Genomic DNA, 13969 nt, shown 5'->3' with positions numbered 1-13969 from the left:
GAACGTCATCTATGCGCTGGTTGAGTGGAGCAATAACAACACTGCTTATGGTTCTGGATGCTACTTCAGTTGCTACTCCAGTTGCTACTCCAGTCAAAATTTCCATGGCTTTTGCAACTTCACACCAAAGCTCAGTAGAGCAAAAACAGAGGCAGAATCAATATGCAGAGAAAAATTTCTGCAAATTTATGTGTCCAAAGGTAGATTAAGCAGAAGAAATTTGTTGTTGAATTGGATGTCCAAAGTGACCAGAAATCACTGGACTAATATTTTTTTCTTTTGTTAGCATAATATTATGCTTTCCATGTTTGCTTTTATGTTGGCATCTTATGCTTCGAGGCTCTATGGTGTAGACAAAAAGGAGGAATAAGAAAAATAAAAAGCATAGTGAAATTTACAATAACTTGTGTAAGAGCCCCGCCGTTGCGTTTTCTCTGGCCCGGAAATTCTCCTCCTGCAACTCCTCCAGCCCCAGAACTCTGCCCCTGAAAAATAATACCCTGCATAATTATTACAGAATGACTCTTCAGAATTACTACAGTATGACCCTGCAGAATTATATCCTTAAAAACCCTGCGGAACTGTGACCCTGCAGAATTTCTTATATCCTTAAAAACAATTAAGAAACTAAAAAACAAACACAAATTCATTTTTAAATTGATTTACCTGTGGCCCTGAAACTTTGCCCCTGCTTCTCCTCCAGCCCAGGAACTCTGCACCCTGAAATAAAATGCAGGTACCCTATAGAATGAATTAATACAGAATAAATACATTGTCATCTACAAATCAAACATGAAAAAAAGAAAAGAGTGAATACCAAAGGTTCATTCTGCTCCTAATTTTATCATATCTTCATATCCTCCCTCCCTTTCAACTCTCACAGATCAAAACCCCAAGAAAAATCCTCACAAATAAAAATCAGAATAAGAGGAAAACAAAAAAGGAAAATAGAAAACACCAGAACAATGGAAAAAATCACAACATAGCAATACAACAGATCAACAAGAAACTGCGCATGGCCATGCTTAACACCAGGTATGAAAAGCAAACATCAAACAAAAAATCTCCACTCCCAAATGACGCTCCGCACCGCTCTACTTATCTACCTACATTCCAATTTAATAGAATCGCAGCCATTATATGTTGTTTCAGTGAAAATTTTAAATCCGTCCGTTACCCTGCGATTTTCGAAAATTTTGAAATCCATCCCCAACAGCGTGGCCTAGTACAGATAAGCACAAAAACAGGCTGGCAAAGTAGGATGATTGCTTTTTGAATTTTTTTCGAAAAGGACCATTATTCATGGTATAACCATTTAATGATATAAAACACTGTTTTTTTATTATATTTTTTTAATATTAAATTTAATTTTGTTAATAATTTCAATTTCAATTTAAGTTTTTAAATAATTTATTATTTTAAAATTATTTTTAAGTTAATTTTTAAATTTATTCTAAAATTAGATTTGCGAAAATATTTTATAAAAGAAAATTATAAAAAATGGTATCTATTTTATTCTATTTATATGATCAAGATTAGACGTTGTTAAAAAGCATGTTATCCATTTACTCTAGCTTAGATGTTGTTAAAGCACATTATCCACCTATTCTAGCTTTGATGAAGATGGTACAAATTCATAAAGTTTGATGGATAAAAAGTCAAATATAATGAATGGTAGTATTTACTTTCTTTATGGGATTGAAGTTAAATGTTGTTTTAAAGTATATGATCCCACTACTCTTAACTTTGATGATGGTGGAGACATAGATATTAACTTTCTTATAAATACTACTTAGGTTGAAAATACCTTTTGGGATTAGTGTAAGATCTAACACTCTTTCTGACTTAGTGAAAGCTCACCTTAAGAGAATGTAAGGAAATAGATTTACAGTCCAAAACCTTGAAAGCTCACCTTCCAAGAATCTTTCGCTCCCCTTCAGAGAATGTAAGGTCACAAATTTAAAGTCCACAACCTAGATACATCTGGTAATAATCAAAGTTTCCCTTAGGTGGTATGGTTTTCCTTGAGTAATGGTAATGAGTGAGATTGCATTCAAAAATAACAACTAATGGTTGTCCTTGTTATTGGTTGATAATTGACTTCTTTTTCATTTCCTTGTTGTGAGAACAACCATCACTAGTTCTTAGCGAGGAATGCCCACTTATTATAGTCATTCAAAGAAATAGCCCAATGTACCAAATTCCAAACACTACATCTTGAGAGGTTCCTGATTGACTTTGTTCCACACTGAATCAAGTGAGCCATCGTCCAACAAACCTCCCTATTTTTCTTATCTATAAGAGAATATACTCTCCAATCTTCTCATAAGAGACACAGTAGAGGCTAGTATTTTCATAAGGGTGGTGTAAATCCTTTTTAGGCCTCCCTCCAATATCCAACACTTCAACAACTTGGAAGGGAGGAATCCATTTTGAATTTTTTTAAGCATGCTTATGATCATTTTTAATCCCCTTCTATCAATAATTTGTTGTATCCATTTTGAATATCCTCTTGAATTGTGTAGCTTGGGAGGTACTCCACAACCATAGGAGTTGGGTTTATGTGAGTTTGCACCACAAAAGGGTTTGTGGGCGAAGAACCCCAAGCATTATGGTTTTGTACCCAAGGTGTGGGTGAAATCTAGCAAAATAATTATTATTTACTGATCGTAGCAAGTGGAGAACCCTAAAAGGACTTATCGTAACCTAAGCCAACCATGATGGTGTTTTAATTAACTGGAAGAAACCCTTACCTTATTTTAGTTGGGGATATTATTGTAAAAGGAAAAGTTTGCAAGGCTTGAAGAAGACCCTAGAGAGGGCTAAACGTTGCCCAATAGAAACTATAAGAAACCAAGTCGTAGATCACTAGAAGACACATAAAAAAGATGGCTTATCTTGTGTAATCATGCCCTAGGAAGAGATATGAGTACCTCAGGAGTCACAGAGACCTAATGAAGGATGAGTGAGAGCATAAAAGGGTAGATCCAAGACTGGAAAAAGGTCGAGGTTGCTCATAGTTGTGGGGAAGGTTCTCCATTTCATTATGTCCTCAAGGAAGGCGGATCTACGCAAGAAGAGGAGACTCTTTCTATGTAAAGGCTAAGGCCTAGGAAGGACTAATTTTGTGGTGCTACAAACCTCAAGTCATTTCCCTAAGATCTACTTTTGGATGCGCTCAAATTGTGATGGAAGAAAGGGTCGAGAATCTTACAAATCAGATCATGACCTAGTGATAAGGCCATAGATCTAAGGCTAATTTTCCATGGTTGCGATATGAGATTAGGGCAGCCAAAGATTTGTATCGAAGTGTGAATTTAGGGCAGAAGTGAATGAGAATGTAGTGTGATGAATAGGGCCAACGAATGAGAAGAAACAAGTAGAGAATGGCCTAACTGATGGGTTATCTCATAACATAAAATCTACAAGCCCTAGATCAGTCAAGCATTGATTGGGTGAGGGATATCCTTTAATCCTAGATCATGATGAAGGGTTTAAAAAGTTAAAAATTGTCATGTGCACTAGTTGATTCACCTATGTGTGTAGATTTTGTTGTGCAAAGAGGTTTTTTGTGGAATTTGAGTGAGTTTGTATTAGAGATTATAAGACCTAAACCTGATTATCAAGTGTCGCATAAACTCAACATATCCAACTTCAACCCATTTCAACACATATAGCTCTGTAAAGATGTTGTTGTCTATGCCTATCAATCCTGCAAAAATATTTAGCATAAATTCTATAGCATCTTTGAAAGTTCATTCTTAGATAGGCAGACTAGGGTTGCCTTTAGAGGCACCATCAAAGTTTAGTTTTATTGCTCCAAGAAGAGGGGCACTCCATTTAGAAGGAATGTTGCATTTTGGAAGAGGGAACTCGAGGAGATTTGAAAAGAGGGAAAAATATCTAATGATTGAAGAATTATAACTTCCTGGTGGTTGCAGATTGAATCTTGGGGGGGCCAATTGCAGGATAAAATAGTTTCCCTAATGTTTTCGATAAATTTACCACAAGCATCTTCTTTAAATTGTGAGTTTTTTTTTTAATTTTCCTACTACATTCTCTCCAAGTCTCCCATAAAATGAATCATGGAAGTGATTGTCAAGCTTTGTTAATTATGACTTGTTAATAAAAAGGGAGAGATAGGATTACCTTGTATTATACCTCTAAAAGGGATGAAAATAGTTGAACGATATCCATTAATAAGGATCGAGAAGAAAGCTTTTGAGAAGAGAGAAAGAACCAAGTGGATCCATTTCTCTATGAACCCAAAGGCAGTGAAAAGACGATACATATATTGGTAGCTTATAGCATGCTTAAGGCATAAGGGTTGCAATTATACACAGAAGATGATACATGCTTCAGGCATAAGGGTTGCAATTCTACACATAAAAGTCAAAGAGAAATAGGTGGCGAGAACTTTTTCAAATTGATGAATTAAAAATAAGAATTTCCAAGTTCGACTCTGTTCTTTGAGGAAACCAAATCTAACTTGACCCCGAGTCATATATTCAGACTCAAGGTCACAGGCGAGTCAAACTGATTCAATAAGTTCCGACTTCCAAGTGATGTTTCAGACTTTGCCATCTCTATCTAAAAGACAGAGAGAACCCAAAAAGACACTCGTTGTGTTTGTTTTTCTAACCTAATTCGACAGCAGCCAACCAACAAACCTGTGTCACCTATCGAGAATCTATTGCATTTCAAGTATGTGTGTGTATATAAAATCTAAAATGAGTTGTCTTTAATATTCCCGTTTTATAGCTGTCATAAATACTTGTATTAATCAAAAACATATTTTCTCCCCCGAAGGTATTTTTTCCTTTGTTGAGCTATGGTCTAGAGGTCGAGACAGGGGAGTCACCACAATAACAACCCAGGTTCAAACCGCAGCTGGAATATAGCCCCACTCGTGTATGAATCGGCGAATATTGATAGCACCCGCATTAATAGAGGCTTTATGGGATGAAGTTGGGATTTATTGCTCCCAACAGACCATAAAAAAGTGTTTACCCCTGCCCAGAAAAAGTAAATTTAGTGTATCTTTTACATTCCCAAATCAATTTACAAGTTTTTCCAGAGTTCGAATTAACTCTTGATATTGGGCCTTTACAATTCGTACTCGAAGTCGAGATTGATCACTTTGACAATTTAATTTCCAAACTGTTGGGCTTTGGCCAAGCCATTCTCAGAGTCAAGTCTGGTAACTTCAACAATATTGTGCCAAATTTCCACAATTGTCATTTTGTAGAGTTGTAAAAACTTCTAAACAAAATTTAAATAAAATAAGTCAATTTTCTTTCCTTAAAATTATCACTCCCCTGATCGTGCTAGGATTTTCAAAATGAAGTTTTCAGAATCTGCAGACCTCTTTATACCAATCTGAATTCGACACCAAATAATTTATCTTTTCTATCAGAAAATCAACATTTTATCTCACAAACAGGTTTCCAGTAGATTTGACGATTAACCCTAGCTTTTACTAGAATGAAAACGAAAATAGCATAAAACATGTAATAATTAATACTAAAAAAACAGCAATTAAAACCCTTTTAAACCTAAAAACATCATGAAAACAAACATCTGATCCTTAAATCAAGCATCGTTAAAACCCTCAAATACATAAAAATTTCAGTTTCAGCTCAGATTCTATGATTTCTATTTTCAATTTTGTAAAAAATCATTTCGAGCCCTTACGTGTTACTGCCAGAGCATTGACCGGCGGATTGGTCATCTTGATTATGGCAACTCCATTGGCTCCAACCTCCATGGTCACTTCCACCTTCACCATGATTCCCGACACACACCTCGACTGTAAAACAGTTTAATTCCAGGAGCCCAATTAAGCCTTCCAAGCACATAAACGAAGAGAACACAGTCGGCCCCTTCCCCGGTCTCAGAAGATTCATTATATGTCTTGACTCATAGAAGGCGACCTAGACGAGTTGGAGAGGATGAAATCACCTCTATGGTTCCTGTAGTGCAATAAATGGCGCAGGAGTATAGAGATAATCCCCGGGGCCCAAATCGAAGCACTGATTCTTAGTGAGATTCCACACTCTCTTTGACCCAGACACAACAAGAAGATCATGCCCAAAGGTATGGTGATGGGCCAGCTCGATACTTCCGGCCTTCAATTTGACAATGGCAGCAGTAGGCCTTTCTCGCATGATGCTCATGGATCCCTCGGGCATGATATCCACATCTGGGAAGTTTCTCGTTTTGCATAATGAACAGAAAGCGCAGGAGGATTCGAATTGAGGCTTGCTGTGTTCGGGTATTTTGGGCATTTCCTGCAAGGAATTTTCTAAAAAGCCAGCGATCTCAGGAGGCCATGGATTCCCTTTGTTGGCAGGGTACGGGACCTTGAAAGGGGTGTCGAGCCAGGCATCGAGTATCTTCTTGCCCTCTTCGGGACTTGGATACCCTTTGATCGGAGGTGTTCGATAAGGGAATCTTTGAGCACGCAGCCGAAGTCATCAGCTCCTGCAATGATCTTGAGAGGCTTATTGGCGTTAGTGCTTCCCATTTTCCTGGACCGCCAATAAGGAGGGTTTGGGAGGTTGGAAAGGTAATGAAGGGAGCGAGGGTAGTGTCGAATGTAGGGGGAGGAGTTTGTGCAGACAGGTGCATGCACCTGGACTTGGGATTGTGCTGCACCTAAGTGGTGTCCTAGAAATCCGCCGTAAATGCGTAACAACTGGCTGTAAAATCGGCAGCAAAAACCACACTTCAAATCTACGGTTGAAAGTGTCTCACCTGATCAAACGGAGCAGGGTAAATGGGTAGACGATTGTTGATTCATAGGAAGGCCTATCGGCTTAATTAGCTAGGTAGTGGGAGGAAACTTGAAATAACCCTAATAACCTTCGTGCATTCGTACGTGTACACCATTAACAAATAAATGTAAGCAAGGTATTGAGGACGGATCAAGAAAATATATAAAGCAACTGTTCGGCAGAGAGGACTGTGAACATCACCTATAACAAATAACCTGTGTGCAAAACGAAACACCGGATGGAAGAAAATTTGTGTACAAAACCCCAAGTCGATACTCATGCCTCGGAAGAATGAAAACCTGTGTAAAAAACCCCAAGTCGATACTCATGCTCACATTAAGAACAACGCTAGAGGGTTTACTCCAAGTAGGGTTAAGATGCCCACCGGTGTTGAGGCTCTGGGCACTAAACCTGCTCCAGCTGTTGAATTGAGCATAAACGAGAACCATTCCTAAGCATTCAATAGATCAGGTCAGATTAATTAAGGAAAATCTAGAGTAATCAGTTAAAAACCCAGAAGAGGATGTATAAAACAATGAACTTACCCGAGTAACCAAATTGCTAATGATATCTCAAAACCAGACTCCGAGACAGCAAAGCCTTGCAGATCGTTGCAAGCAAACCCTTACAGATCGTCGCAAGCAAGAAAACTGAATCGTGTAGCGAAGGAATGAGGCCGAATTGTGGGAGGGGTGAGTGAGTTAGTTTCCTTGTAACCCTCCTCCTCTGTAATCTACATCGTCCATCGGATAGGATCACGAAGAATCATCGATGTGCTGGTGAATCCTGGAGCGAGAGATGACAAGTGGATGGAGCAGATTTAGCGTCGAGAAGGTTCAAAGGCCAAGTGGACAGCATGCGTGATGTCCTCGGCATACATTAAATTCATTTCTTAATGCCTTAAGTTAATTATGCCAAGAATTAAAAACCTCGTACTGACTAGCAATTGCCCCAAAAGGAAGGTGCAAAGAGAGGCCGATAGAAATGTTAAATTGAAAGAATTGTATTTTGGTTCAAAATAAAAAATATTATAATAATTCAATCATTCAAACTAAACCTAGTCCATAAATTGCCCAAAATAAAATAAATCTTTAATCAAAATTATACAAATTATTATTCTTCGTTTCTCTCAATTATTTATATAATAAAATCCAATCAATCATTCAAAATTGAGCACATCAAAATAGCATCTCAACAAACATAAATACATTTGAGGAATACAAATCAGCATCTCAATAAACATAAATACATTTGACGAATACAGATCAGTTCACATAGGTAAAAGATTACCTCAATCTATTGTGTTCAAGATATTTAACTAATTCAATAACTATAACTATTTCTATAAAGGGGGTTATACTCAATCAAACTAGATTCATCACACAGAAATTTACACTTCAATTTTCTTTTTCTCAATAAACATGAGGAATCAGAACTTATCCAGAAATTTACACTTCAATTTTCTCTTTCTCAATAAACATGAGGAATCAGAACTTATAACAAAACTGAAGAAAGCAATCAACCCTGCTAAATACTTATTATCTGAACAAAGCAATTAACCCTGATAAATGCTTATTGATTGAAAGCTGAAATCTTCCCAATTTACTTACAGATGCATTAATCACATCTCATTCCCAGATCATGGATATGAGCGAATTGGAAAATCCAGCATCTCCGAAGCTTAGGCTCTTATGATAATAATTTAATGTCTGAGATGAACCAGGAACTATATATGCCAATCTAAACGGCCGGCCCTCTGCAGCTTCTTGAACTTGAGAGCAACAGAAAGACCAAAGTAATTGCATTGGATCGGTGCGCAGAAACCTCCTCTACACTCTCTGGCCATCAGGGAAACAGACACATACCCTACAAATATTGAGCCCTTTATCTTCTTGTGGCTCCTCCGGCAGAAATGACAGTAAATGACGTTTGGCTTCTCTTGAAGATTCAGCAGCTGGTACCTCAGAGGCATCTCTTTGCCATTTACAGGAGCGACCCATGGAGCCGTTGTCCATATTAGGTATCAAGGGATCTGGATCACACATGCTTTTCCTCTTCCCAGATAATGGCGGGCACGCATAGTCGCAGGATGTGTCATTTTGAATGTTCTGAGCCGTTGAAGAAGAGGGGAGGGATCTTCTGTCCAGAGGACAAGCGAAAGAAGAAAACATTGTCCCACGAGCTCGGCCCTGACCATGGTTATGGGCATTGAATAACTGGATTGCTTCCTCTAGCTGCCAGTTGCTCGCCTGCAGAAACTGTTGTGCCCTGTCTGTGGATTCTCCAACCATTTGAACAAAACAAGTAATCATCTCCTGCTTATCTGCTGAGGTCTTCATTGAAAGGAGGCACGAAGGAACAGCCAAATAGAGCCCTTGGAAAACAGACCTGAAATCTAAAAATGGCGAGACACAGAGGGGCACTATATTTAGGAAAAACGGATGTAGCTATGGATCAAAATATCAGGAAAAATGCCAACATAAATAGTACATGAACTGGGCAATTGTTATGGTCTAATAATTTTGATGGTGCTCTTTGTGTCGATGAGGTGGATAAGTTCGGGAATGGTTTTGTGGTAACTTCGACAGATCGTTTGGGACCAGATCCGAGTAGGATTTCAAAGGAAGTATCGGCAGGCATCTTACGCTCGGCTTCGACAAGAAGTAGGTCTTCAGAGGAAATTAATGATGAAGATCTGCTAGTAGTTTTGCCAGAATTGGTGACCAGGGTTGATGCAGCATGAAATCTGAAACCAGGCCTGCTTCTAGTCCGGTCCACACAGAGTCCAAGATGAACAGAAATTTCAAAACTACTTTTAATCGTTCGGCTTCCAATTGAATTCGACACTGAGAACTCTGGAGATCTGTATGGAGAGGCGGCAGTCGTAACTGCACATAAATTTAATAAATTTATAATTATTTTTCTGATTCCAATTTTTTAAAAGATAGATTAATGTTAAAAGTACTTACTATCTCATATTTTTTATATCTCATATCTTAAATTATAATTATAATGCATTAGAAGATAAATAGGCTTCAATAAACCTGCGGATTTTATCCCTGACCTTAGAATCTAATAAATCAATTTCTTAGAACATAAAGATTAAACGTTCTAATCAATCAACCATTCAATTTCAATAAATCAAACTCAAAATTTTGATGCATCTTATTTTCGAGAGACCAAAATCAGCCAAAATTTGAACCCTCATCTTAATGGATCTAAATAAACTAACAGTTGATGATCAACCTCTTAGTCAAAAGGTATATGTACTTGCAACAAACTATGTACTTTCACAAACTCTCCATTTTCAAAGTGATGATGTCTGTCTTGTCAAAAGCTGTAAATTGAAAAAACAAAATCACTAAATCCCAAAACGCTGAAAAATAATGCAATCAATCAATCTTTCAACTGAGAAATCACAGGTACAGATACAAGCTTTGAATAATGCAATAAATTAATTGCATTCAATTCCCTGAGACACTTGTCCCTGGAATTTCAATTGAGAAATCTTTCAATTTACTGAGACACTTGTCCCTGGAATTTGGAAAGAAATTCCAAACAAATGGACGGAAGATCGCCTCTATCACAAACCCAAACCCAATTCAACTCGCAAAATACTACATCGATTGCTTGGCTAATTCGATATTAAAACAGTCGCATCTTTGTCCAGATCAGAAAATCAATAAAAATGTTTTGCATAGTTTTTCCTTAGGATCTATTGATTTGTTAATCATTATATTAAAGAAAAAAAAATGATAGTGGAAGTCTAAAGATGATTATGATGTAATCTGCTAATATATTTATATGTACAAGCAATCATAACAAACGCGTTGTTTTTTCTTTAGTGTTTTTGGCCTCGTCACATCATGCATTGTCAATACACAACCATACACGTAAGTGCAAAATGGCGTCAATTGATAAGGGTGAAAAAAGCAGTATAGCATCTTTTGCAGGTAGGATCTGCTTTTCTCAGACATATACATATTTTATATATATATCACAGAATCATAATCTAAATGGGACATCGAAGACAGGACTGCTTTCGTCCCGTCTTCATCTTTCTGCTTTTCTACTATTATAGCTTTGAATTTATGTGGTAAAGGTGACAACTGTTCCGTTGAAAAACGCAGGAACAGACTGAAAAAGAAAAACAACAAAAAAGGGGGCCTGCAAGATGTTCAAAACTTGGAACCGCTTCCGATACCAGATGTCCAGAAATCTGCCCCATTGTTGTTGGCTACATGGAGAGTACACGACACAGGAACTAGGCATAATCCTCTGCTCCTAAGGTCGTATTTCGCCTGATCTCCTCGCCCGTCCTGGACAAATTATAACATCCTTTAAGTGAAGTAAATGGAAAATTTCATGGAGAAAATGACTTTAAAATTCTGTTCTTCAGACTCCTTTTTAAAATGATTCCAACAGAAGATTGTAAGTCCCCTTCAAATTTTGTTACAGAAGAGCCAAAAACACTACAGCGATTACAGACACCTACTTAACAGGGGATGCATACTGAAATAAAATTCAACCTCTCGTATGTGTTATTTTTCAGTATATCGAGAGGTTCATTTTCTCAAAATTTGCAGAGAGCATTTCATTGTTGATTAGCGGAATTTATTAAACATGAAAAACGTTGTGACCTCAGTAAGACGGGAAAAAGATTTGAATTACCTTCTGGCTGGAGGGAATGCCTTTGAGATAAGGTGAGCTCAATACCTGCAAAACACGGCACAGGTTCAAAAGGATTATAAAGGATTATAGCAAAGCTTTGTAAATTTTATCGCTACAGAAGAAGAAACCCTAACTGATCAAATCTCCAAAGAAATTTGAACCAAAGAATCTATTTTTTGTTTTAATTGTCCTGTGTAAAGGAACGAGAAAATGCGAGGTAAGCGATGGAGAAGCCTGGCGACTAAGACCGCCTCTGTTGCATAAGTTAAAAAAAATGATCATTTTTGTCACAAATAATTTCTCTAAACATTATATTTTATGATAATCCATGCTTGGTGGGAAACAAATTCCGAAGCTTGTTTAATATTGAAACCGAAAAATATTTGATGTATTCCGAAGCATTTAAGCTGTCTGTATCACGCTCCGTAGTAACTCTATTTTCATGTGACAATCTTATAGAAATTACAAAGAGTCAGAAAATTTTCCATAAAACTTGTAAAAAATGCAGACTTCGTACCTGAACCTGATCTTGCAGGAATTTAATGTATCCCATGGCTTCAAAAAGAACGGATGCCGTATCGGTCTGCAAAATCAAGATTAGGACATAAAACATAACCTTTCGTGAGACAAATAGGTTCATACATGTCTACCGGCTAGGTTTCTGTTTTTTCCCTGAAATTAGATATTGAAAACTGAAGATTGAAATGCTGAAAATTCAAGATTTTACCTTTCCAAATGGCGAGACGAGCTGCTGCAACGCCGTAATGCGTTCGCCTAGCTTCTCTTTGCGCACCTGCACCTTTAAAGAAAACCTTGAGCAGAAGCCTCTTTAATTAGTAAAATTTAAAGTTATTACTACACCGGGTGGGAATCGAGCTTGTGACCTTCATCGGAGGGCCCGCAGAAGCTTCTGTTCTAGGTTTCTTGAAAGCCGCATTGGAAAGCCCGGCTTGATCGCTGCTTCTCTTCTGTTCAGTAGTGCACTCTCCACCTTCATCAACCTGCAGAAGCATCAACAGATATAAATAAAGACACGAAAAATGCAAGAAAATAGTAAGAAAGAAGATAATACGGTGATGACTTACAACATTCTTCTGCAAATTATTATTGTTCGAAGATGATATTAAATAAAGACAAGAAAATAGGAAAAAAGCAGATAATACGGTGATGACTTACAGCATTATTTTGCAAATTATTATTGCTCGAAGATGTGGAAGGAGAACTGGAGGGGCTGCCTCCGGACTTCTGTTGTTGGACGAGAACAGGTTTAGGGCTTGGGCTAGTATAAGGCATGTCCAGTTTGTTCATATTACTGTGGAAGAGACATTGAGGATATACATGAAATGGGAGGGACGACCAGAGATGCAATGAACCTGGACCTCATTCCGTGCAGATACGTGACATAGAAAAGAACAAGAAGACATTTTACAGGAAAGCATGACAATAAGCAGAGGGGTACCAATACCATATAAAACCTTTCATAGAGTACTGAGAACATGTCTTTGAAGGCAAAATCCAAAAAGTGTAACATATCTGGAAATGCCAATGCAAAACATGAGAAAAAAAGTTCTATAATTTTGGTTTCCAATAAATTGTGAACTTTTGGGGGAAAGTATGTACCCCATAAAGAAATTTAGGTATAACTTAGAACAATCTAATTGTAAGAGAAACGTATCTGGCTACTAACAGATGAAAACCAACATGAAATGATGATTCAAGCACTACAAAGTTAAATCCTAGTTTTCAAAATACATTCTGTATTAACTGCATGTGGGCATCAGACTGTTTTTGAAGTTTGGCACTTTAATCAAGTCAATTTCTGCAGATCAATTGGCTATTAATATCACGTCAATTTCTGCAGATCAATTGGCTATTAATATCAAGTCAATTTCTGCAGATCAAATGGCTATTCATATCACACTAGTTACAGTAGGTTCAAAACAAACATATATACCAAAACAACAGGGGAAGAATATAGTGCACTCCTAAATCCACATGTACTGATCCCAGCACTCCGTTGAGCTAAACATTTCAGCCCACATCCTACAATAAATAAAACGCTTGACACAATCCCCACACAAAGAACTAATCTTTTTTTGTGGATTTGTTAATAAGTGACTTGTGGATGTGAGGGATGACACCTCCACCTACTATGGTACCTTTGATCAAAGTATCAAGTTCTTCGTCTCCTCTAATAGCGAGCTGCAAATGCCTTGGGGTGATACGTTTAACCTTGAGATCTTTACTGGCATTTCCTGCAAGTTCTAAAACCTCTGCAGTGAGATACTCCAGAATGGCTGCAGAATAAACAGCTGCAGTTGCTCCCACCCTTCCATTTGCAGATACTCGAGACTTTAACAGACGGTGGATCTGTCCCACAGGAAACTGCAATAAGAACAAACAGTTCAGTCCACCTATTACAGGAATCTTATGGAGTTCTTGCTCACAGGAATTCTGAACTGTTCCAAAGCTTCAATGAAGATGTTTCTCCCGGGAAGAAAGAAGCTAGAATTACTTCAGTT

The 13969-nt window shown here is 37.6% G+C and overlaps 1 protein-coding gene across 10 annotated transcripts in view; it reads right to left on the bottom strand.

Annotated features, from left to right (window-relative positions):
• The window catches only part of LOC149149294 (uncharacterized), a 187752-nt gene that overhangs the window by 161555 nt on the left and 12228 nt on the right, over positions 1–13969 (bottom strand). For 8 of the 10 annotated variants that reach the window (XM_089445893.1, XM_089445897.1, XM_089445894.1 and 5 more), the window contains exons 1-6: positions 12624–13600; positions 12332–12448; positions 12175–12240; positions 11965–12030; positions 11448–11492; positions 10981–11095 (exon numbers count right to left, since the gene is read on the bottom strand). In XM_089445893.1, the coding sequence (XP_089302019.1) occupies positions 10981–11095; positions 11448–11492; positions 11965–12030; positions 12175–12240; positions 12332–12448; positions 12624–12755 (541 nt within the window). In that variant the 5' untranslated portion in view covers positions 12756–13600. Of the gene's footprint in view, positions 1–5694; positions 6081–10980; positions 11096–11447; positions 11493–11964; positions 12031–12174; positions 12241–12331; positions 12449–12623; positions 13601–13969 lie in introns of those variants that run through there. The other 2 variants (XM_089445901.1, XM_089445902.1) reach the window with 2 other exon arrangements.

This window comes from Pinus tabuliformis, chromosome 9 (assembly GCF_031772625.1).
Source record: "Pinus tabuliformis cultivar Carrire ecotype Pingquan chromosome 9, CPIR1, whole genome shotgun sequence".
Lineage (NCBI taxonomy): Eukaryota > Viridiplantae > Streptophyta > Pinopsida > Pinales > Pinaceae > Pinus > Pinus tabuliformis.
Note: the sequence above shows the minus strand (reverse complement) of the source record. Positions and strands in the feature narration are given on the sequence as shown.